General features: G+C 33.1%; 2 protein-coding genes across 2 annotated transcripts in view; one reads left to right on the top strand and one right to left on the bottom strand.

Annotated features, from left to right (window-relative positions):
* Positions 1 to 22,951, top strand: part of LOC142334301 (neuropeptide SIFamide receptor-like) — a 668,171-nt gene that overhangs the window by 581,024 nt on the left and 64,196 nt on the right. The gene's annotated exons all lie outside the window — the stretch shown is intronic.
* On the bottom strand, positions 956 to 7,555 carry LOC142334302 (uncharacterized). Its single transcript, XM_075382227.1, has 2 exons — positions 7,455 to 7,555; positions 956 to 1,324 (listed from the first exon to the last, which is right to left on the bottom strand). Exons 1-2 carry the CDS (start codon positions 7,473 to 7,475, stop codon positions 1,067 to 1,069), a joined length of 279 nt encoding a protein of 92 aa, XP_075238342.1. The 5' UTR covers positions 7,476 to 7,555; the 3' UTR covers positions 956 to 1,066.

Consider the following 22,951-nt stretch of genomic DNA (forward strand, 5'->3'; position numbering starts at 1 on the left):
TTATTCTCAGAATTTTACCCTAAATTATCTATTTCCAGAAATCAACCGTAGAATCAAGCAAATTCATCTAATTTTATCAGAAAGTTGAGAGAATCAGAAGCTTTAATATCTTTTCGATTATGAGTTACATAATTTCTAAACCCCTCTTAAAAAATAATAAATGTTTCAATATGATGTAATTTTTTCTACTGTGTAATTTTCTACTAATTTTAAAAAGATTATCTTTAATTTCAAAATTTTTCCTTAAATGATATTAGTGAGACCTGATTTTAATTTCATGTCTATTCATAATTCTGTTTAATGTTTAGTCGTTTTGTTTGTTACATCGCCATACTGACGTGCTCTCCAATAGAATAATAGATCGATAATAAAGGTAAAATCAGACTGTCCGTGTTAACATGTTATTTTTGTTCGCTTGAGTTCAATTAACGCGTGCATTAACTCAGAATTGATTATAACAAGATAGGACAAGATCGATTACTAGTGAAGATTACAACATTATGTGAACAAATTAATCTTGAACAAAAATTAATGAATCAGAATAAGAAACTTATACTAATTCGGTATGCGGCATATATTTTTATAGTTACTGTAGCCAATAGTATCGTATTAATACCTCGTTATAAATTAATCATATGGTTCTACATAAAATTATTCAATCGGATCAAATTTAAATAAACCATAAATTCAAATAAGTATTCGCTTTCAGTTTTGGTTTATTTAATAGGCGATTTTTTCCGTACTGGAATTTTTTTATAACGCTTGGATAAATTGTTATACATAATGGAATGATAAATTATTGCGGTGCATGAAGCAAAAACTCAACTTAAAATTATATTGGACGGAGATGATAAAATTTTATATCAATCACTTCAAATTCTACGACTGTAGAATAAATAACAATAATAACTTAGAATAATAATTCTGAAACTGTAGAAATAAATAATTCAAATCGTATTGGTGATGATAATAAAATATTTATTTAAATTAAATTATTTACAAAAAAAAATTAATAAATAAAAATAATAAAAAATGGCAGTTTATGTATCATTCATGAAAAAATAAATCAGTGGTGTATAACGACTGGATGTACTACAGGTACAGCAGCAGCGTGCTTAACGATTACTGGTGCAGAATGTACTACAGGTACGACTGGAGCGTGTTTGACTACAACAGGAGCATGATGAACAACAGGAACAACAGGAGCGTGTTTCACGAAAACTGGAGCAGGATGAACTACAGGGGCGGCATGAACCACTGGAAATACGGGAGCTACTACTCCAGGAGCAGCAACTGTTACAGCTACAATAGCTGTGAAGAAAACCTGAAAAAGATCATAATTATTATGAGATAAATAGAATAATTTAAGAAAAAATAAAAACAATAGAAAAAAATGAAAAAAATAATGAGATATGTAAGTTCTCTTTTTCAGCATCAGATGTTCTGCTACAAGCCATCGCTATTTTTTTATTAACCTAGAATAATTCTTACTGATATTAATTTTACTGGTATTTTCAATATATTGAAAATATATTTCAGTTATGTTTTGCACATCATTATTTGCCTAGCCAATCAATCGCTCGTTTCAGACTTTCCGGCAGAGTTAAAGGATTTCAATTGACATCCAATTTAAAGGTATTCCGCATATCGGTTACAGAGAGATTTAAGCAAACGTCAAATTATTATCTTTCACACTTGATTAAAATTTTTCATCTTTATTTATCTCAGTAAAAGGGCGATTTATGTAATAAATAGCAACATCTTAACCTCCACAGGGAATGACACCCACCTTGTAATGATCCCGGTCGCACAACACACCCTCTGTTCAGAGCCCTAATGGGCTTTACCAGAGGTCATCTTATAGACCCAATAAATCTAACTACATATTACATAGAATATTTGTAATTAATCATAATATTTGGAAAAATGCATGCTTATTTATTTAGGAAGAGAAAGTTGTTATTCCTAGCCGGCTAACATACATATCTAAATCGCTATGCTATTTTTGAATAATAGTATCAGTCGGGTCTCAGACATGAAAATCACTCAGTGGCGGCTTGCGTATAGGCACTGTGGAACTGCAGTACCCCTTATTTCCACTTGACATTATCGATAACATTTAATATAATGAGTCCTTTTTTCTTTAATTCTTTATTTGTACTTCTACAATACATAATCCTTAAGCTTAATGTCAGTAGCCAACCCCCAGTTTATGAAAAAAAAAGATGCCAAAATCGTTGTATGGAACTGTGCGCTTCACAGTTCCAGCGGCGTGGTGTTTGGCTGTTCTGCGCATGCGCACATAGGAAACTGCACACGAGGTACAAGAGAGAGAGCACTGTCGGTCCCCCCAGTGCCGGCCCTGACGTGCTAGAGGAAGGAAGTTTTTTTTTTACTCCGCGTGTGTTTGGTTAAGTGTAGAATTAGATTATTATCCTGCTTCCAGCTATTCTATTTGTTTCTTTTTTTTGGTTCTTTTATTTTACAGAAAACTTTAACCATGGTTGTAATAATTTTAGTTAAAGTAAGTAAAATATCTTTGATTTTGTTCTTTTAGGATTTGATCAAGTTTCTGAATAAAATTTCTTTCTATACATGTTATTTTTCCTTTTACACAATTTTAAAACAAGGCTAAAAATTTTCTGAAGCAGCACCCCTACAAATTTTACCTACGAGCCGGCACTGCAGTCACTTTTAATACTCGTAGTCTTTCATGCTTCCACCGGGTTGGTCTCTAGTGGTGAACGCGTCTTCCCAAATCAGCTGAATTGGAAGTCGAGAGTTCCAGCGTTCAAGTCCTAGTAAAGTCAGTTATTTTTACACGCAGGAATACTAAATCGTGGATACCGATTCTTTGGATTCTTTGGTGGTTGGGTTTCAATTAACCACACATCTCAGGAACGGTCGAACTGAGACTGTACAAGACTACACTTCATTTACACTCATACATATCATCTTCATTCATCCTCCGAAGTAATACCTGAACGGTAATTCCCGGAGGTTAAGCAGGAAAAAAAGAGCTTTTCATGCTTGCTACGAGCCACTACCTCTAAATTAACAAATAGAGAATGAGAAATAACCTGTAATGATCACATAAACATAAGCCTAGTAGTTAATATAAAAAGAACACAGAATCCCATGTAAAAAAAAAAACAAGGAATAAGCTTGACCTGATCTTCTATTAAAGAGTAATTTTATCATAAATGATGCAATTAGTATGCTATTTTGATAATAAATTATGTGTCTCAAAAGATAACTTTTAATATTTTCTTAGGTAAATTTTAGAAACGGTTTCAGATTTCTAGTAATGAAAACAATTTTAATCAGTAACAAAAAATAGCGAGTATCCGGTCAAGAACCCTTATATGATACTCACCTTAGCGTTAAGCAAGCAATCATTTTACAAGAAATGAGGAAATAATATTTTATTTGATTACATTACAAAATTTGAAGTGCTTTCAAAAAAAATAGTTGTTCAGTATTTTATTGAATAGATTTATGTAAAATAAAAATTTTACGTTTTAGTAATGATTTAATTTTTTTAAATTATTGTATTACTTTCATAAAGAAAATGTACTTATACAGTTAACAGAAATTAAGATTGGATTTATGTGATATTTTTTAAGCGTATAGAAAAACAAATGAACTCAAGCTCACTCACACGAAATTTTCTAACATAAATACATATATTTAAAGTTTTGAAATATTATTAGTTCTACATACGGGTAGAGGGTTATAAACCTTCAATAATATTAGCTATAACGGCTAGAACGACCGTACGCTGTGGCAGTTCTCCAGTTACGGCAAATCTTTCCTCTCCAGTCTATTATCGAGAATGCAACTCGATCACAGAGATATTACTCAAATTCGATCCGTTCGAGCCGCAAAACTGCTGCGTCACCGAACCAAAGAAAAACTTATTCATGGGAATCTTGTATAAGTTTTTTTTATAGCTTTTTATAACGATGATATTATTCATTTTCCTAATCCCTGCACAAAATAATTTTTATATCTATCCTTACTCTACTTTGTTGAATTTACATAAATTTAATTACGGTAAAAAAGTACAAAGGACGCTTTATTAAACGCATTTACTAACGAGTTAATCCCTTATTTTATGGAAGATATTCCCTTCGGTTATGAGAAAGAGGAACTATCAGTAATTTTAAATTAATGATTAATTATACAACAAAATGTATGCTGAGATTTAAAAGTATACAAATTAAGTTAAAATATTAATAGTTAATTATATAAGGTTATTCAACTTCAGTTATAAGCATTATATTTTCAGTGAAGTTAAGATCACTCTGCTATAAGTTAATATACTTATTAAATTTTTTATGCTCGCAAAAAATTTCAGCAGATTCTTAAACTATCCTTTAATTTGACCAACTGAAAATATTTACACGCATAATATATAATATGAGTTATTCTTTTTTTTAAATATTTAAACATTTCTTTAAGTAAAAGTATTACATTAAAGAAGTATAAGAGTCAGTACGGTTGAACTAATTAACGCCTTAATATTTTAATAAATATCCGTTTATGTTTTTAAAATTACAGTTAGGTTGATTTTTTTATCAGATGTACGTTTCTGTAAAGATTTATTGTTGTACTGTTTCAACAAATAATTAGTTGTTACATAATTGTTTAGTGTTTGGTAAAGTTTCATCGTCAGTGTGTAGACTCGTATTTGTATAAAATGAAACCTAGATCAATACCGTGCAAAAATTTATTTAATCAAAACTAATTAATTAATTTTAAAACGAACGACCGCTTTTATAGAAAATGTTTTTGTATTTTATTTTGTTCGATGTACGTAAAATTAACTCGGTCAAATTAATATAAAACTTTGTAACGTAGTCGTTGTTATTATTATATAACTTAGTTTGAAATCGGGGTGAACGAGTTATAAATTTAAAGTACAATCCTGCAGTCAATTGCTGACGTAGAATCTATTCATTGTTTTCTTTAAACACATCACATTTCTCTTCTACAGAGCGCTGAACAAATATTGGCACCGCTATACTTCACTGAATCAACATTTCTCGGCAAACATACGGTTGTAAACTACATAAATATAATACGAACCACACAAACCATGTGACTGGTAGGACATAATTAAACCGATGCAATCTGTCCGGTTAGGTGAAAATTAGAATAAACACTATATTATACTTGTTACACAAACAGCTTACTCAAAATCATATCCCGTTTAATAATAAATTTAGTATAACCATTTTATTTACTTTACTCGTGTTAACTTTATTTAATTTTTATAACTGTAATTTCTCTTAGTTTTATTTTGTTAAAATGAAATATAGCTACTTCGTGGAATAAAAGTACGTCGAATGATTTCAGTATGTACATATTCATACAGAATTGAAATTAACAAACATCTAAAAATTTAAAAAAAATAAAATTGTAATATTGGATTACAGAAAAGTCAATATTTTTTGTAACTGCGGTATTAAATTTTCAAAACAAATTATTGGATTAAAGACTTGAATTTTAAATATTATTTCATTAGATATAGAACAAATTAGACGGATTTTAGTCTCAGGCGTTTAGAGTTTAATTAACGGTACCATCTTAGAGCTCTTCGATTGAAACTGGACAAAACAAAATATGGCAATATAATCGAGAAAAAACTGTATTGTGAGGTAGTATGATCTCCGTCAAAAATTAAACAAAGTTTAAGTAAATATTTTATCTGTAATAAAATTGACATTTTTAATACCAGCTGTCAGATAAATTTATGTTTTCGAAAATATAAATTTTTATTTTACAGTAATGTTCGTCTGCTTTACTACCTTTCTTTTTTATTTGTAATCAATATTTTTTTGAATTAATTACTAGATCGATAACTCATAATAAGAATTATGCATTTTTACAAGTGATAAAAAATAAAAAGTAAAAAACACGACTGCCAAAAAAAAAAAACCATGCTCTTTGATATAGGACAATTAAAGAGCATGCAGGTTTCAATTTTGTATATAGTATTTGTGTATAGAGTAATTTTTTTAATTTATTTAAACTTTAAGCCTATTTATATAGCCTATAACATTCCCGGTAACGTAAGGATTCCAACGCGGGATCATACATCTAAATCGGTCATACACCCTAAATACATTACACTCATTTTGGGCAATCGTAAAATAAAGTAGTACATTGTAATGTATTACGTACCTATTATGAGAATAATATGATTTTATTATTAATGTAATGTAGAATATTTCATTTTACTTTCTCTCTAACTTGGAAAAAGTATCGAATTCCTGAAAGTTTTCTAACCCCTTATTAAATTTTGTTTGCATTTGTTTTTAACATACCTAAAAATATTTCGATCATTTTCTCAATAACGCTGATCTACAGATCGACTTAAATAAAGCATTTTTTTAAATTATGAGAATATTAGACGTTTTCCATAAATATTCGAAAATTTGGTTATTAAAAATTGTTGTTAATAAAATGCAATTTATTATAAGATTCTAAACAAATTAAATTTAAAAATATACTCAAACTGAATGATGAAATGTAAATTAGATTATTCTATCTGATAAATGCAATTAATTTACTTTTCTTCTTATTTAGAGAAACATAATCAAACAATAAATTACATACTTATCAGAGTTCGTAGACTTTTAGTTAATATATTAGCGGAAAAAAATTGGCACGGTACACGATTAGAATTACGCATAATTAAGTAAAAAAAATGTAATATTTAAATAATCGGAAACTGATGTGATATATCTAATCGTTGCACGCAACTGCATCAAGAGATTATCACAGTTAATCATTTACCGTACCTAAACAATACAAGTATTGGAACTTTTTACCATAGCATCGATTTTATATGCTTAAATATGAAAAATAATTAAATTGAATAATAAAAATCAATCATTAATATTACATGTTATTGTTACGAGCATTATGATCTGGAGTTACTTTCCACTCTTCAATTACATTCGCAGAATTATTATAAAATCTGAAATCTATGTATTATGCTGAAAATATATTAGTATTAAGAATACGTTAGTTTAAATTTTGATAACAATTCTTAAAAATATACAGTTTTGTTTTTTATGATTAATACGCTATTTAAATAACTGATTAATGCCATTTACTTAGTGTTATTTTTGATCCCGAAATAAGATTAATCATATTATTATTGCCACATAATAAGAGTACTTAGTACCTATGAAAATCTGTCGTGGAGATAAAAATTTAATAAAAAGGAAAAAGCCGGAAAAGTTAACTGGAGAAAGATTTTTCTATTTTTTTCTTAAGAATTATAATGTTTTACTACCGAGAACACTCTATTTAACGTATTAAACTTAATAAAACTAAGAAAATATTAGATTCGTAATTTAAAGAAGAAAAATTCAGACAGCGAATATTTATGCAAATATATATTTATACAAACGTAACATCTATTTGATCGTTTTACTCACCAAGGTGTATGCGGAGAACATTTTGATGGTTCGTTAAGTGTAGTCTGCTTAATAGACGGCTTACTGAAGACGTATGTTGACCGACGTCTGCCGGACCATTCTTATATACTCTAACAGAACTAGCAATGACACTAGTGTCGGTCGGGTTGTCCTTCGTCCTCCGTATTGTAAAGTGAGGTGTCAAACCACCTCTCCTGCCTTGCCCTTGACACTATAGTCTATATCATATTGCGCTATATATTTTCCCTATTCATACCGTTTCATCTGTATTTATTGTAGTTTACCTCCTTTTCCTCCTGCCTTCGTTGCAAATTAATTAATTACCCATTAATAATTCACATGACAGCTCGTACTTTATTCCTTGACGAGCAGATTAATCGAATAGTAAAATATACATGATTATTGTTTAACGGATAATTCGATTAGAACATTGAGTATTTTTCCCCTATCCGAGTAAATACTTTCATATCATATAAATGATAGTAAATATTTTACTACGATGGTAAATACTTTCATTATCGTATTTTTTTTTTAATTTATTGAGAAATTTTGAAACAGATACAACTCTTTTTTTTCCAGTTATTCAGATTGAACGTTAACGAATCGGATGTTTTATAATTTCATTTTATAGATGGGAAATTATAAAAATCGACTGTTAGTTGAAGATTCAGAGCATGTACAAGCCCGTTCGATTATTTTTCTAACTTTTGTGAGCGGTAATTAATAGTTTCACGTCATTCTAAGACCTATAATCCCACATCGGCTCATTAATTTACGAAAATAATTCTATGTTTCTGTTCTACAATCGCCGAAGCGGGTTTTTGAGCATTGCTAGTTTTTGCGTCGCTTTTCCCTTTCAAATAATATAGTTTTATTGTCCTTCTTCTACCTACTCCTGAATTATTTTTATCTCTTCTTTGGTAAGAAATAATTACCGTATCTGCTCGATTACTTTCGCTTCAAATGAATACACATTACACGAGTTCCATTTTTATTATTTATTTTAGTGGAAATTAACACCTCATTTTCAATATTATTTCTCTTTTAATTACTCTGTCCAAAATAAAAAATACTATCCCACCTCAAAAATCATCTCTTAAAAATTAATCACCTACTTCTACTCTGATTTTTTACATGTCCAGAACAGGATTACATACCTTACAAGAAACATTAAACATTACTATAATATTAATTATTACTTTTTTCTTGATGACCAAGCACATATTTTTAAATTCTAACGTACATGACGTTCATATTAACGAGTTCATTACAACAAAATAATGAGCTCCATTTGAGTTTAATAATTTACTTGGACTTAAACCTAGGTTTTAAGAAGCTGTCAAAAAATTACAAGCGCATAACTGCTGGAAAAAAAATCGGCTAAAATAGTAAAAATAACGATATTTGGGTCGTATGACATAAAATGTAGGAAATCATTAAACATCTGAATGTTAATTTTGCGTGTTAAATGTCATAATTTATATATTCTTAGCCAATTCGACATGAGTTACAAAGTTCTTCCGAAAATGATATAGCCATTCTACAAATAACCATCCCGTGCATACGAAAAACGAAAAGTGAAGTCCGTTGCCTTCTTTATTCAAGTAGGGAGCATGTTGATTAAGTGCGACCTTATTATAAGCAAACAGTATTATCGCAAATTATTTTTTAATAACCCATCGGAAGAGAGCAAGTTAATTCTTCTGATAGTACTTTTGATCGCAAAACCATGAATGTTGGGGAGATAATTTAAAGTTGTTTTAAATGTATTGCGGTTCAAACTGCTAAACTATTGAAATAAAAACTAATACCGTTATTTGTTTTTTTAATAATAGATAGCAATCAAATTACGTAATAGATAAATATTTCATATATATTTGTACATTACAGATTGAAACTTTGACATAATAGCATCATAAGGTGGTACATTAAATAATTATTCGAACCGGAACGGATAAATTTTTTGTAGATTTTTTTGTAGATGGGAAATTATAAAAATCGACTGTTAGTTGAAGATTCAGAGCATGTACAAGCCCGTTCGATTATTTTTCTTACTTTTGTGAGCTGTAATTAATAGTTTCACGTCATTCTACGACCAATAATCCCACATCGGCTCATTAATTTACGAAAATAATTCTGTGTTTCTGCTCTACAAACTCAAACTGCTCCGAGGAAGTTGTTTTAATATTATATTCGTAATTAGATTTTTCCCGGGGGCTTATGTCATGACAATCTGATTTTACTTTGTGCATAAATTCGGTATCTTGGCGGTAGCCACAAATGCAGAAATATGGAAATTATTCTATTTATTTCGTAAATTCTATATCAGTTATATCATTGTGGGCCTCGAACGTATTATTATATCCTATAAATTAATTAAAGTAATTTTACTGAATTACCAAAAATATATTTCACTGGTAGCGATTTTTGTTATAAGTGACAAAAACTCAATTTAACGTAGAATAAAAATATATTGTAATCGGAATAACGTAACAGTATATTATATATGTTCAAAATAAATCGTATAGTAAATAAACCATTTCCCATTAAGAGAATTTTATATACAAATTAAACAGAACCTAACATTTTCTTTTGTAGTAAATCTAATCGTTATTTTACCAGACTAACTAATCGAAAAGAACATTTTCAAGTTTCTTTGCCAAACAAGCATTAAAAAATAGTACGAAAATAAAAATTAACGTAATAATTTAACGGTAATGCGAAGCTTTACTTATTTACATCTCTTCTTAACTTCTCTGTAATAATGAAAATTGTTTTACTATCCTCAGATTTATATTCATATTCGACAATATGTAAATTAAAAACCGAGATTACGTTACTTAGATATTACTAAACAACACTACGTATTATGATCGACTCAAAATAATTTGTTAGGTTTTCTTCTTAAGAAAGTTCTACAATTTTGAAACCGAACATATGTTGATCACATACACGCCTGTCTGTGTTTCATGTTTCTGTCAAAATAGTCAAAAGAATCTTATAACACTTTTTGAAACTCTGAAGAGTTGAATTTTTTGTTCAACGGGAATAAATAAACAATTGACAGTAAAATCGTAGTTAGGACAGGGATTTAACGAGAAAGGCATATGTCTCTATAATGATTTTCCAACTGCCCATTTATTTTTACCTTTTATTTTCTACATTTTTGTATTGAATTCGTGAATCAAACAGGTGCAAATCCCATCTGAGTAAAATAATTAAGCGATAGAAAAGAGGACTTTTTCCGTCTTTCCTTCAATTGATTTATTAATAAAATTAATTTTCTCGCATAAACATAAAAATGACAAGAATAAAATAAGTTTTATCTTCATTTTTAACCGCAACTACGAGATGAGTTATTAAGCTTTTAACTTTTCAGAAAAGTTAATGCGCGACCAGAATATGATCCTGATACCCTAATCACCACATTACTTTAATTATTCACTTAAAGCTGAAATTTAACTATTTCGTAATTCATTATATTAACAAAATAAAAGTTATTTTCGCTGAAAAAATTAAGCTCATATGTAATTTCTTTTCTAAAACAATTCTTTCAAATTTTAAGGACTTTATAAATAATTGATTAGAGTACTACTTTGATCCAAAACATATTATACTGTATTAAAATTAGTGAAATCGTGTAATAAAATCCATTTTAATTAATACCTAGGTACCAAGCGTACGGATAGACTTTAATCATTGCTGACCGGGTATGGATATACTGCAGTGGAACAGCTTATGCCATAAATATGAGCGGTTCAAAGTACCGCAACAAATATTAACAGTAAAAAACGCTAACTACTCCGAGGAAGTTCTTTAAATATTATATTCGTAATTAGATTTTTCCTGGATACTTATGTCATGACAACCTGATTTTATTTTGAGCATAAATTCGTTACTTCTTGCCAAGTAATTTATCTTGGCGTTAGCCATAAATGCAGAAATATGGAAAGTTATTCTGTTTACTTCGTAAATTCTCTATCGGTTATATCATTGTGAGCCTAAAACGTGTTATTATATCCTTTAAAAATAATCTTGAATTTGCTCGTTACTTTTTTTCTTTTTGTCATTAAGATTTAATGGGGAATGAGTTATTTTATTGCGGTAGATTCATTGTTTCTTTACGTAACCTTCTGGCTTCAATACGCTTTCTTTACTTTGTGCTTTTTTTACACAAATTTCTGGTTTCAATATTCGGTATTTTGACATTTACTCATTGCACTCCACTTTAAACTGTTAAATTTCGTTCTTTCACATTTAAAAGAAACGATTGAATTCTTTCTTATCTTCAGATTATTGGGATTTTTGCCGGTTATTACTGCTCTGCAGCTTCTCTGGATAAGAAATTGTGTGGTGTATAGATATTCAGTTAATTAATGTGGTGTTTCTATGAAACGAATAAACTACACTCAGACAGCAGATTTATTACAGAAATAAAATGTTCAACAACTACCTTCTTATCATCTCCTGTTTGAGTGACGGTTGAATCTTAAACTGACGTAGAATTTAAATAGTTCTCGGTCAGCAGTCGTGTTTCAGTTCCCTTGATATCGGGTCGGGCAGAGTAGGGAATCTGCAAGAATAGTCTGTGAGTCAGTTCATTAGAACCGGAGAGTGATCGGATTATGGTGAATCACACAGCTTTTTAACACTTATTGCTATTGAATAAAAACTTTTAAACTGTGTGGAGGTTCAGGTCTGCTGCAGCGAGAAGGGGAACCCCACCGGTTATACAAAGTAAAACCGTGATAGTTAAGGCTCCGGGAAAATCTTATGCTGACCTCCTGAAAACAATGAAAGAGAAGGTCAAGGCCGAGGAAGCTGGTGAAATATTGTCTATCAAGAAGGGTAGAGATCAGCAGCTTGAAGTCAGAATAAATGGATCGCAGAAAGCGGGGGAATTTTCCTCCCTACTAAAAAATAGAGCAGAGGACCTACAAGTTAATATTAGAACAAAAGGGGACCGCAGAACGGTGGTTCATGTAAAGGATATGCTGTGCGACACCAAGGAATGTGAGGTCAAGGAGGCAGTAGAAAAAGTATTGGGTACGGGGGAAAGTTTTCAGATTACATCCCTCAGGGAAGCGTATGGAAACATAATGAACGCCACGGTGGTTACCACACAAAAGAATGCAGTAAAACTTATTGCATCTAGGCTAAGAGTAGGATGGGTGTGTTGCCGGACATACATCCGGACAGAAATCGAGAGGTGTTACCGCTGCTGGGGTACCGGGCATAGTAGAAGAGAATGTCGAGGTCCAGACCGCTCGGACCTATGCTTTAACTGTGGGAAACCTGGAAATCAGAGACTGTAAGGAGGCAACACGATGCCTGGAATGTAATAGTACGTTGCACAGGACTGGCAGTACGAGTTGTGATAAAAGTCATGAATAGAGTGATCCTAATTAATAATAATAGAAGTCGCTTGTCTTGTGATCTGTCTGAGGAGATTGCAACAAGGTACGATGCCGACTTCTTGGTGGCCACGGAACCAAATGGGTACTTGGCGGCCAGGGGACATTGGGTGACTGACAGGAATGGGGATGTGGCCATCAGAAGGATTGCTGGCAATGTGGACTACAACCTGTATCATAGGGGTGATGGTATGGTAGCCGTAGAGTTAAGCAATATAATAATAATAGGAATTTACATTAGTCCTAATTGTACTACGGAAGCCTTTAAAAATAGACTTTTTGACTTACAGCAAGTCATGACGCGCTCCTGTAAGAGAACGCTTGTCCTAGGCGATTTCAATTGTAAGACAGCGCTAGCTGGTGCGGCCTACACGAATATTAGAGGAAGAATACTAGAGGAATTGCTTGAGGCTAATGGCGCGAATTGTGTTAACGACGGGACCGCCACTTATAGCGCAAGAGGACATAATTCGATAATTGATTTGGTTATAATCGACAGTAGGATCCGTACTGACTCAATCGACTTTGAGGTCCTTAACGAAGAAACTGCTAGTGACCATAGGGCCATTTTAGTCACCCTTAGAGAATACCCACCAGGAAGAAGACAGTTAAACATCTTCAGTAGTATGACAGAACAACAGATTCACCGCGTTACCAACAACGCAGCAAACAGAATCAAAAATTGTCCACAAATAACTCCTGAGGCGTTCCAGGATATAATTAAAGAGGAGATAGCTAAAATACCGCCGAGTAACAATAAATATCACCCGGTTTATTGGTGGTCTGCAGAGATAGAAGAGCAGAGAAGAATCATGCAACGATACAAAAGAGCAGCTCAGAGATTACGCGCTAGAAATAGAACGGAAGAAGAAGGTCGTCTTGCGATAGAGCAATACAGACAAGCTAGGAAAATACTCAACTTCCTTATCAAACAAGCTAAAAAAAAGAAATGGCTGGAGTTGTGTGAAGAGCTTAACGTAGATCCCTGGGGAAAGGCATTTAGGATAGTGACCAAACGCCTGGGAAGATATGTGCCGACATTGAGTGCTGAAATGTCGGCACGACAGGTTAAATTGCTATTTCCCAGAATAGAAGATCTCAATAGAGAGGTAATTGAGTGTCAGGCTGGCAGGTTCACTCAAAAGGAGGTTTTGGAAGCCATCATGAAATTAAAAAATAAAAAAAGTCCAGGACCGGATGGCATACCTGCCGCCATCATTAAAGACCTTGCCAGGATCATACCCTGGGAATTAGTGGATGTTGCAAGTTATGGCTTACAAAACCGTAACTTCCCCAATAGTTGGAAAGAAGCCAGAACTGTTTTCATTCCTAAAATAGGACCAAATCAAGAACAAGTAGGATACAGACCAATCACACTAATAAATAACATGGGTAAGGTAGTCGAAAGATTACTAGAAACCCGACTCAGAGAAGAAATCGAGGAAAAAGGTTGTTTACATGAGGAGCAATATGGTTTTAGAAAAGGCCGGTCTACGATAAACGCGATCGACAAAGTTAAGACCTGGGCATTAAATAGTAGATACGGCACGTGGAGAACTAGGAAAATCCCACTTATTATAATGTTGGATATAAAAAATGCTTTTGGATCTGTTCCTTGGAGAGCCATTATCGCAGCATTACAAGCCATGAATATAAGTGATTATCTAGTCAACCAGATTAATCAATACCTTTACCATAGATTCATTGAGGTTAAAACGTTAGAAGGAAAATCCACATTTGAGATATTTGGAGGAGTTCCACAAGGATCAATCCTTGGGCCTATACTGTGGAATATTTTTTATGACAAAATTTTTAGATTGGATTATCCCGAGGGGGTTTTTGTTGTTGGATATGCTGATGACATTGCTATCCTAGTAGAAGACAGAGAAGTTAATAACCTAGAGGATAAAGCAAATCAGGCGTTACGAATAATTGATGAATGGCTGGTAGGAAGCATGCTACAGATATCCCCTAACAAATCCTGTTGTTTGGTGTTTTCAGGTAGAAAACCTATTAGAAACCTCAACATAAACATTAGAGGAGAGAGAATTAAGGAGGTCAAAGAAGCAAAGTATTTAGGGGTTCTTTTGGATAAAAGCCTAAGATTTAGCAAACACGTAGAGATGATTTGTAAGAAGGTCACTCCTTTGATTAAGGCATTGAGGACTCTTTTCCAGAACCATGGTACACCAAAAATGGTAATAAGGAGACTGATAACTGCGGCTACCACGTCAGCAATTTTATATGCGGCCCCGATATGGGGAGATACAATGAATATTCAGAGAAACAAAACAAAATTAAAAAGAGTACACAGGCTTGCTTTACTGCGTGTAGCCGCGGGATACAGAACAGTGTCATACGACGCGTTGTGTATACTAACGAAGGTTCTACCTATTGATTTACAAATTAAACGAAGAACATTTAGATATAGGGGTATGTCCAAAGATGAGATTGAACGGCTAATTGATCAAGAGTGGCAGGATACATGGACACACTCTAGAGTTGGGGATTGGACCAGGCGACTAATTCCCAACATAAATATGTGGACTAGTAATAGAATAGGTAATGTAGATTTTTATACGACACAACTGTTGACGGGGCATGGCTCGTTCGGCCATTATCTGTTTAGAATTGGAAAAAGACCTACCCCACAATGTGTGTACTGCCCAGAGACTGATGATGCGGAACACACTGTGTTTGTATGCCCAAGATGGGCTCCAAATAGAAGAGAAATTTCGGACAACGGACTTACACCTGAAAACCTCTTAAATTGGATGGTCTATAGAGACGATAACTGGGATTGGTTCCGTAGGTTTGCCGGGGAAATCTTACGCATCAAGGAAGAAGAGGACAGAAGAAGGGGTTTGTGAAATTAGGGTAGGGAGGATAGTCCCTCCGTGGAGGGCCCGTACGCCGTGGTGTGCGGGTTCCTGAGAAGGGGGGGGAACTCCTGGGGAGTGTGGGACAAATAAAAGACCGAGTCCCGGTTGGCGGTGCCGCTCCTGCGGGTGCCTCGGCGCTTAGTGGGGGCGGTACCGCTGATTAGAGGCAAAGGCATAATGACCGAGACCCGGTTCCCTGCTGAGGGGATGGGAGGTGGCGTAGCCATACCCCGTCTCCGAGGCGGGGGATTAGAGGCAGGCGAATAAAATAAAATTAAAGATCCCTCCCCCGAGACCGGGGGAGCTAACCTGCCGTGCCGGGTGTACAACCGGTGGGCTGGGGACACTCCCTTAGAGTAAAAGGACACTCTCCCCGACTGAGTATACTTAAATGGATATCCGGTCGGGGAGAGTAAGGAAAAAAAAAATATATATATTAACAGTAAAAAACGCTAACTACTCCGAGGAAGTTCTTTAAATATTATATTCGTAATTAGATCTTTCCTGGGTACTTATGTCATGACAACCTGATTTTACTTTGAGCATAAATTCATTACTTCTTGCCAAGTAATTTATCTTGGCGTTAGCCATAAATGCAGAAATATGGAAAGTTATTCTGTTTACTTCGTAAATTCTCTATCGGTTATATCATTGTGAGCCTAAAACGTGTTATTATATCCTTTAAAAATAATCTTGAATTTGCTCGTTACTTTTTTTCTTTTTGTCATTAAGATTTAATGGGGAATGAGTTATTTTATTGCGGTAGATTCATTGTTTCTTTACGTAACCTTCTGGCTTCAATACGCTTTCTTTACTTTGTGCTTTTTTTACACAAATTTCTGGTTTCAATATTCGGTATTTTGACATTTACTCATTGCACTCCACTTTAAACTGTTAAATTTCGTTCTTTCACATTTAAAAGAAACGATTGAATTCTTTCTTATCTTCAGATTATTGGGATTTTTGCCGGTTATTACTGCTCTGCAGCTTCTCTGGATAAGAAATTGTGTGGTGTATAGATATTCAGTTAATTAATGTGGTGTTTCTATGAAACGAATAAACTACACTCAGACAGCAGATTTATTACAGAAATAAAATGTTCAACAACTACCTTCTTATCATCTCCTGTTTGAGTGACGGTTGAATCTTAAACTGACGTAGAATTTAAATAGTTCTCGGTCAGCAGTCGTGTTTCAGTTCCCTTGATATCGGGTCGGGCAGAGTAGGGAATCTGCAAGAATAGTCTGTGAGTCAGTTCATTAGAACCGGAGAGTGATCGGATTATGGTGAATCACACAGCTTTTTAACACTTATTGCTATTGAATAAAAACTTTTAAACTAAGAAATCTAGTATGTCATGAAATGTTTTTAGGCTGTCTATGTAAATATAATAGGTAAGTGTGCTTTTAGGTTTGTAGATCTCTGACAATACTGAATATTCATTTAAAAGAATAATTATAAGCTAATCTCATCGTGGTTCGCGGCAACGAAAATTGCAGATGCCGTACGCGTATTTCCTAATTCACTGAACTCAAAAAATTTAGACGATGAAGACAGGAAAGAACCGACCCTGAAATCCCGATTTAATAATTACTGTTTCGTCAAGATCTGTTCGAAAATCACATATTTTGATAAATAGGAGTATTTCAGTTTGGTGACTGCAAAACCGTCATTAGTAGTAGAGTAGATAGGAGATAATCTTAAACGTTTTGAGACTTAAACAGATGAGTGACTGATTTTGTAGTTATCTGACTCATTGTAATCTCGATAGTTTGCCGCTATTCAATACACATATTGTCGTCTTTTCTTGCGCCTTAACACACAACAGACATCCCGAAGCTGAAATTACAGTATGCCTTCGTAAAAGTGTAGGTTTGGCAATGTGAAATAGTAAAGTGAAATAATAGTATCTTACACGGATCTTCGATTTTGATTTCTACACGATACGGGAAGTTTGGTTTAAAAATTCACGCGTTATCGGAACAGAGCCAAGATCTAAGTAAGAATGGTGGTAATTTAATTTTATCTCTTCAAAAGATGTTGAAGTTATTTCTTAACATTAAATCTTTTATTTATTATATCATTTGAAACAATTTCTTCCTGACTAGACTGATGGAGGCTGCGGATCAATATTCTAAACGCCTTGTCTTCTAAAAGGTGATGAAGAAAATTCAGTTATATTGAACATAGGCTTTTTATTGTAGCAATAAAAACTTCAGTACAAGTTATGCCATTTGTTATGGAAGTACGTACTTGAGAGCTAAGTATTCTACCTCAAATCGTAGATGAATTGAAAAGAAGGTATCTTTTTTATATAATGTTGGTTGTTATTCAATGTATGTTTGGTTGGTGCTTCAATTATTTTGTATTATTTTATTATTTTTTTTTTTTTCATTTATACTGGCATCACTGCTAAGGATATTAGCCACGTATATAAACACTACGTAAGTGACCAAAGACCACGTACCTACCACAGGTAATATTAACCACCTAAATATTAATTACATTTCGACACACAAAAATCTGTAAACATCTTCAAGTAGCTGCACTCCTTTCAATCGCCTCTTACGATAAGCAGGAGAAACATCAGGGAAGTACTCGAACCCTCTGTTTCCCCAAGAGAATTACAATTATTATTATCACCATCATTATTATTATTATTATTATTATTATTATTACAAATTTGAGGTAGGGAAGGTATAAATGGGTAACAGCCTGTCGAATAAATAAATAAATTTTATGTGTATCAAGTATGTCAAATATATTAAACATAAAAGTGTTGCTTCTGGAGGCTACAGGAGATCGATTACTTACATTACAAATGTTTAAATTATTCTCACTTTGACGCTCCTTCTAGGAGCGTAGTACATCTCCAGACAACTGTATTTATGTTTGAGAGTATACGATGTCGTTTTCCTTGGCTGTGCTATTGACAGGTGATATTTTAGAAGTAACCGCATTACCATCAAATATTCTGTTTTAGAGGATATAAATGTTTTTTATTAAGAACAAAGAGAAAAGAAAATAAAGATTTCAAAGTACCTTCCCAAATCGACGTTTATATAGTTATATAAATGACATTTTTTACAAACGATAAAAATAATGAGATTAAAAGAACTTTCTTTCAACGGAATTCAAGATATATAAAATACAATATATTTTAGTCGAACCGTGTGACAAAATATTCACAAACAAAGCAATTACTCGTAATCTCTTCTTGAACATATCCGTGCGTAATTTATAAATGTTAAACTAAGCCTAATGTCATTACAACGGAGTTTATATCTGCAACCTCAGGGAATAAAATAACTTATGATTTTAATATCAAGTAGATATCGGTAAATCTCGATAAGATTGTCACAATCTCAGGAATTAGAGGAAATGAAGAGCAAAATCTTTTTTTTTAATAAATAATTGGAAAAAGAAACTTTTAAAATCAAAAATGTTTTATACACAACTATTGCTAAAAATATAAATATTTTCCTTAATTAACGAAAATGTGAATAAATCAATGTAATTTTATTTCCTGCTAATAGGAAATCTAAAAAAAGGATGTAGAAAAACGATCTAGAGGTTTAGGAGATAAAGTTGAATCTCATTCGATATCGAGATAGACTTCTATACCGAATGTCTCAGTAAGTCCCGAGTTTGTTTCCTGCTTTATCCTTCGACATTTTATCATATATCACCCAATTCATATTTTCTGTTGCCAAGACAAAATTCCGCCCTCAAATTGTGATGAATTCCTAAGAATAAAGGACTTGTTAAATAAAAATAATAAAATTAATATTTAATAAAAAAAAAAAAAACACCGCTAAATGTACTTCCTTGATACAGTATTTTTCCTTCTCCTTAGACTGGTAAAATAAACAAACTTTTTCACCTTAAAAATAAGAATTCTTGGTATTACTATCAAATAATAAAAAAAATCCCTTTCGGCACGCCGGAAGGCGGAGGTAGATTTCACCGGTGCTAAGACCGGTGAATTTAAGGTGGAAACCTTTACCTTAAAGTTAAGAAAAACTTCAAATTTACTCAGTACGACAATGATTTCATATACGAGGTGCGACAATAAAGTAATGAGACTGATGTGAAAAAAAAATGTTGCTTACCGTTTTAGTCATGTTTAGTGTTGTCTCCTTCAAAGTAGTTCCCCGCTTCTGCCATTGATGGTAACATTTCTGGAACTCATCTTCTGTAATATCCTCCAAGACCCTCGTCACAGCTTTTTGGACATCTTGTGTTGTTTGAAAATGGTGTCCCTTGACCGCCATTTTGACTCTTGGAAATAGAAAAAAGGTCGCACGGAGAGATATTTGGTGAATAAGGTGGCTGTGGTAGTACTGAAATTTGTTTTGAGGTTAAAAATTGCTGTACTGACAGAGCATTATGGGATGGCGCATTATCGTGATGCAGAATCCAATTATCAGCAATGTTGGCACGGACACGAAGAACTCGTTTACGAAGCCTTTCTAAAATTTCTTTGTAGAAATATTGGTTAACTGTTTATCCAGGAGGCACCCACTCTTTATGAACAATTCCCTTGAAATCGAAGAAGCACACAAGCATGCATTTCACTTTTGACTTTGACATGCTGGTCTGGGTGATCCCTTTGAGTACCATTGCGAACTTTGGCGTTTTGTCTCTGGATCGTATTGAAAAAACCAACCTTTTTCACCGCTGGTAACACGGCTCAACAAATTTGAATTGATTTCCGTTTCCTCTAACAGATCGGCTGCCACAGTTTTCCGTGTTTCTCGCTGTTGTTGCGTGAGATTTTTGGGGACCATTTTTGCACAAATCTTTCTCATACCAAGATCTTCAGTTAATATTAGACGAACCGTTACTCGATTGATGTTGAGTTCTTCTGCAATCATTTTCACGGATAATCTTTGATCAGATCGTACGATTTCACTCACCCTGGTCAAGTTGACATCTGTCCGTGAGGTTGATGGTCGTCCACTGCGGTCTTCATTTTCAACAATCGTTCTGCCTTCACTGAAAATTTTATGCCACCGAAAAACTTGAGCTCTTGACATAACCTCCTCTCCGAAAGCCTTCTGAAGCTTACCATAAGTTGTCGTCGCGTTTTCACTCGATTTAACGCAAAAAGAAATGGCATACCGTTGCCCAATATTTTGGGGTTTCATTTCTGTGACGAGAGACACAAACACGTGTTCACTTATTACAGCACAACTCACGACTGAGCAGTTGCATCAATGTGCCGCTTGGACTAGTAGTAGCTTATAGACCAAGGTCAAAGATTGTGTGCCTACGCAAGGTGCTGGTTTACCACATCTTGCAAAGAAAAATCAGTCTCATTACTTTATTGTCGCACCTCGTATAAACAAGTTTTACATGTTTAGCGTACGACAAGCCCCATCTTCTTACAATTCCAACAACATTTTGGTCACCCTTGCCGTAAGGATTGGCCATGTCAAAAATTGTTTCAGACAAAAGTTTTAGGTAATATTTAGAGGATTAACGTTCTATTTAAACCGATTCGATACTGTGCCTATTAATGAAGGTGGTGATTTTTGTCTTCGAACCCCCACTTTTTTCACCCTCTGGATCAATGATTGGTGATATCAAAAACCTTTACTTACATAAGTTTTAGGCCCTTATCCAAAGAACAGTAGGAACTTTAAACGAATTCGATATTTTACTTAATAAAAAAGTTATAGCGATTTTTTTTTCGAAAAAGCACTCATTTCCACCTCCATGGTTGGAATTTGCCTATTAACGAAATCGACCGACATTTTGTGTTGTTATTTTTTTATGTATCAATTTGAAAGTGATTGGCGCAAAATTACTGCAGTTATTGTGTCCACAAGAAAGTGAAATATATATATAAACTTTGAGCTGACGGTAGTTTTGGGGTCTGGGGGATGTGAAACGCAAAGATATGTCGAAATTTTCCAAAGTCGAATCATGGTACCCATTACAATAGATAGCTTTCTTATGAAATCTACCTAAAATCGATCTCCGAGGCGGAGTGGTACCGTCCAAGGCTTTCATCCGGAGGTCCCGGATTCGAATCCCGGTCAGGCATGGCATTGTTCATCCGCAACAAAATTCCACTTCCATATTTTCCGCATAAACTTCAAGTTTATGTTGCCGTATCATTAAGCAAAAAAAAAAAAAAATAATAAGATCAGAGATTAACATTTAAAAGAAGTTTCTAATAATCTAAGCTTTTTTCAAGAATTCCATTGTTTTATTCAGTCGCATAAATTTTCTGTACTTAAAACACAAATTTGGTCAAACGAAAAACCAAGACATGCGATCTGTTTTTAAGAATTCTTATTAATTGTAACCAATTATTGGTAAACACAAAAGGTACAAAAACGCAATAAAAGCATAAGACTCTTATGATATTTATTCAATTTTGTTGATATTTAAGGAAAAGGATTTGACTGTATCGAATTAAAATATTGTGATGAAAATAGAAGAAATCCCGATATTAACCAAAATAATAAAAATAAATTGTAAAATTATAACTTGTAGAAAAAAATAATAGACGTACCGTACGAAATAATTAAATTAAAACTTCGTTGAAATTTAGCTCTCAAATTTTTATCTGAAATCAAAGATTAGAAAAATAATTTGAGATAAAGAAGAAATTTTACTTACTGAATAAAGTTCTCCATACCAATAATTTTTTTCTAATGTGTCATAAAAGAATTTTTCCCAGTATGTATTCCTGTAATTGGAAATTTATTTAATTTCATATTAAATTATTATTACAGAATATCATTCAAATTTACCCTATTAGTTATGTTTTTTCTTGTTCAGAATTAGATAAACAATATTAAAAATTTACCAAATTCGGAAGATAACGCGACAAAATTTGTAAAAACGTGATCGGAGAATACCGAACAAGAAACACTTCCGAATTGAATATCCTGAAGCTACTAACGCATTAAAATATTTTCAGACGAATTGGGTCGGTAAAAGTTTCATGACGTCAAAAAATTATAATCTCATCGCAGTTCGGTTTCAGTTCTCAAGAAATCCCATTTTTATGTAGTTTTTTCGAAGAATTATAATTATTCACAATCCTAAACCTAAACTTTGAGCGGGTGTAGTGGTCACATTTTCTAAATAATTATCCAAATTACACTACTTTTTTGTGTTTAGCCTCCGGAACCGCCGTAAGGTATTACTTCAAAGGATAAATGAGAATGATGTTTGAATGTGA

This window comes from Lycorma delicatula, chromosome 1, assembly GCF_047948215.1.
Source record: "Lycorma delicatula isolate Av1 chromosome 1, ASM4794821v1, whole genome shotgun sequence".
Lineage (NCBI taxonomy): Eukaryota > Metazoa > Arthropoda > Insecta > Hemiptera > Fulgoridae > Lycorma > Lycorma delicatula.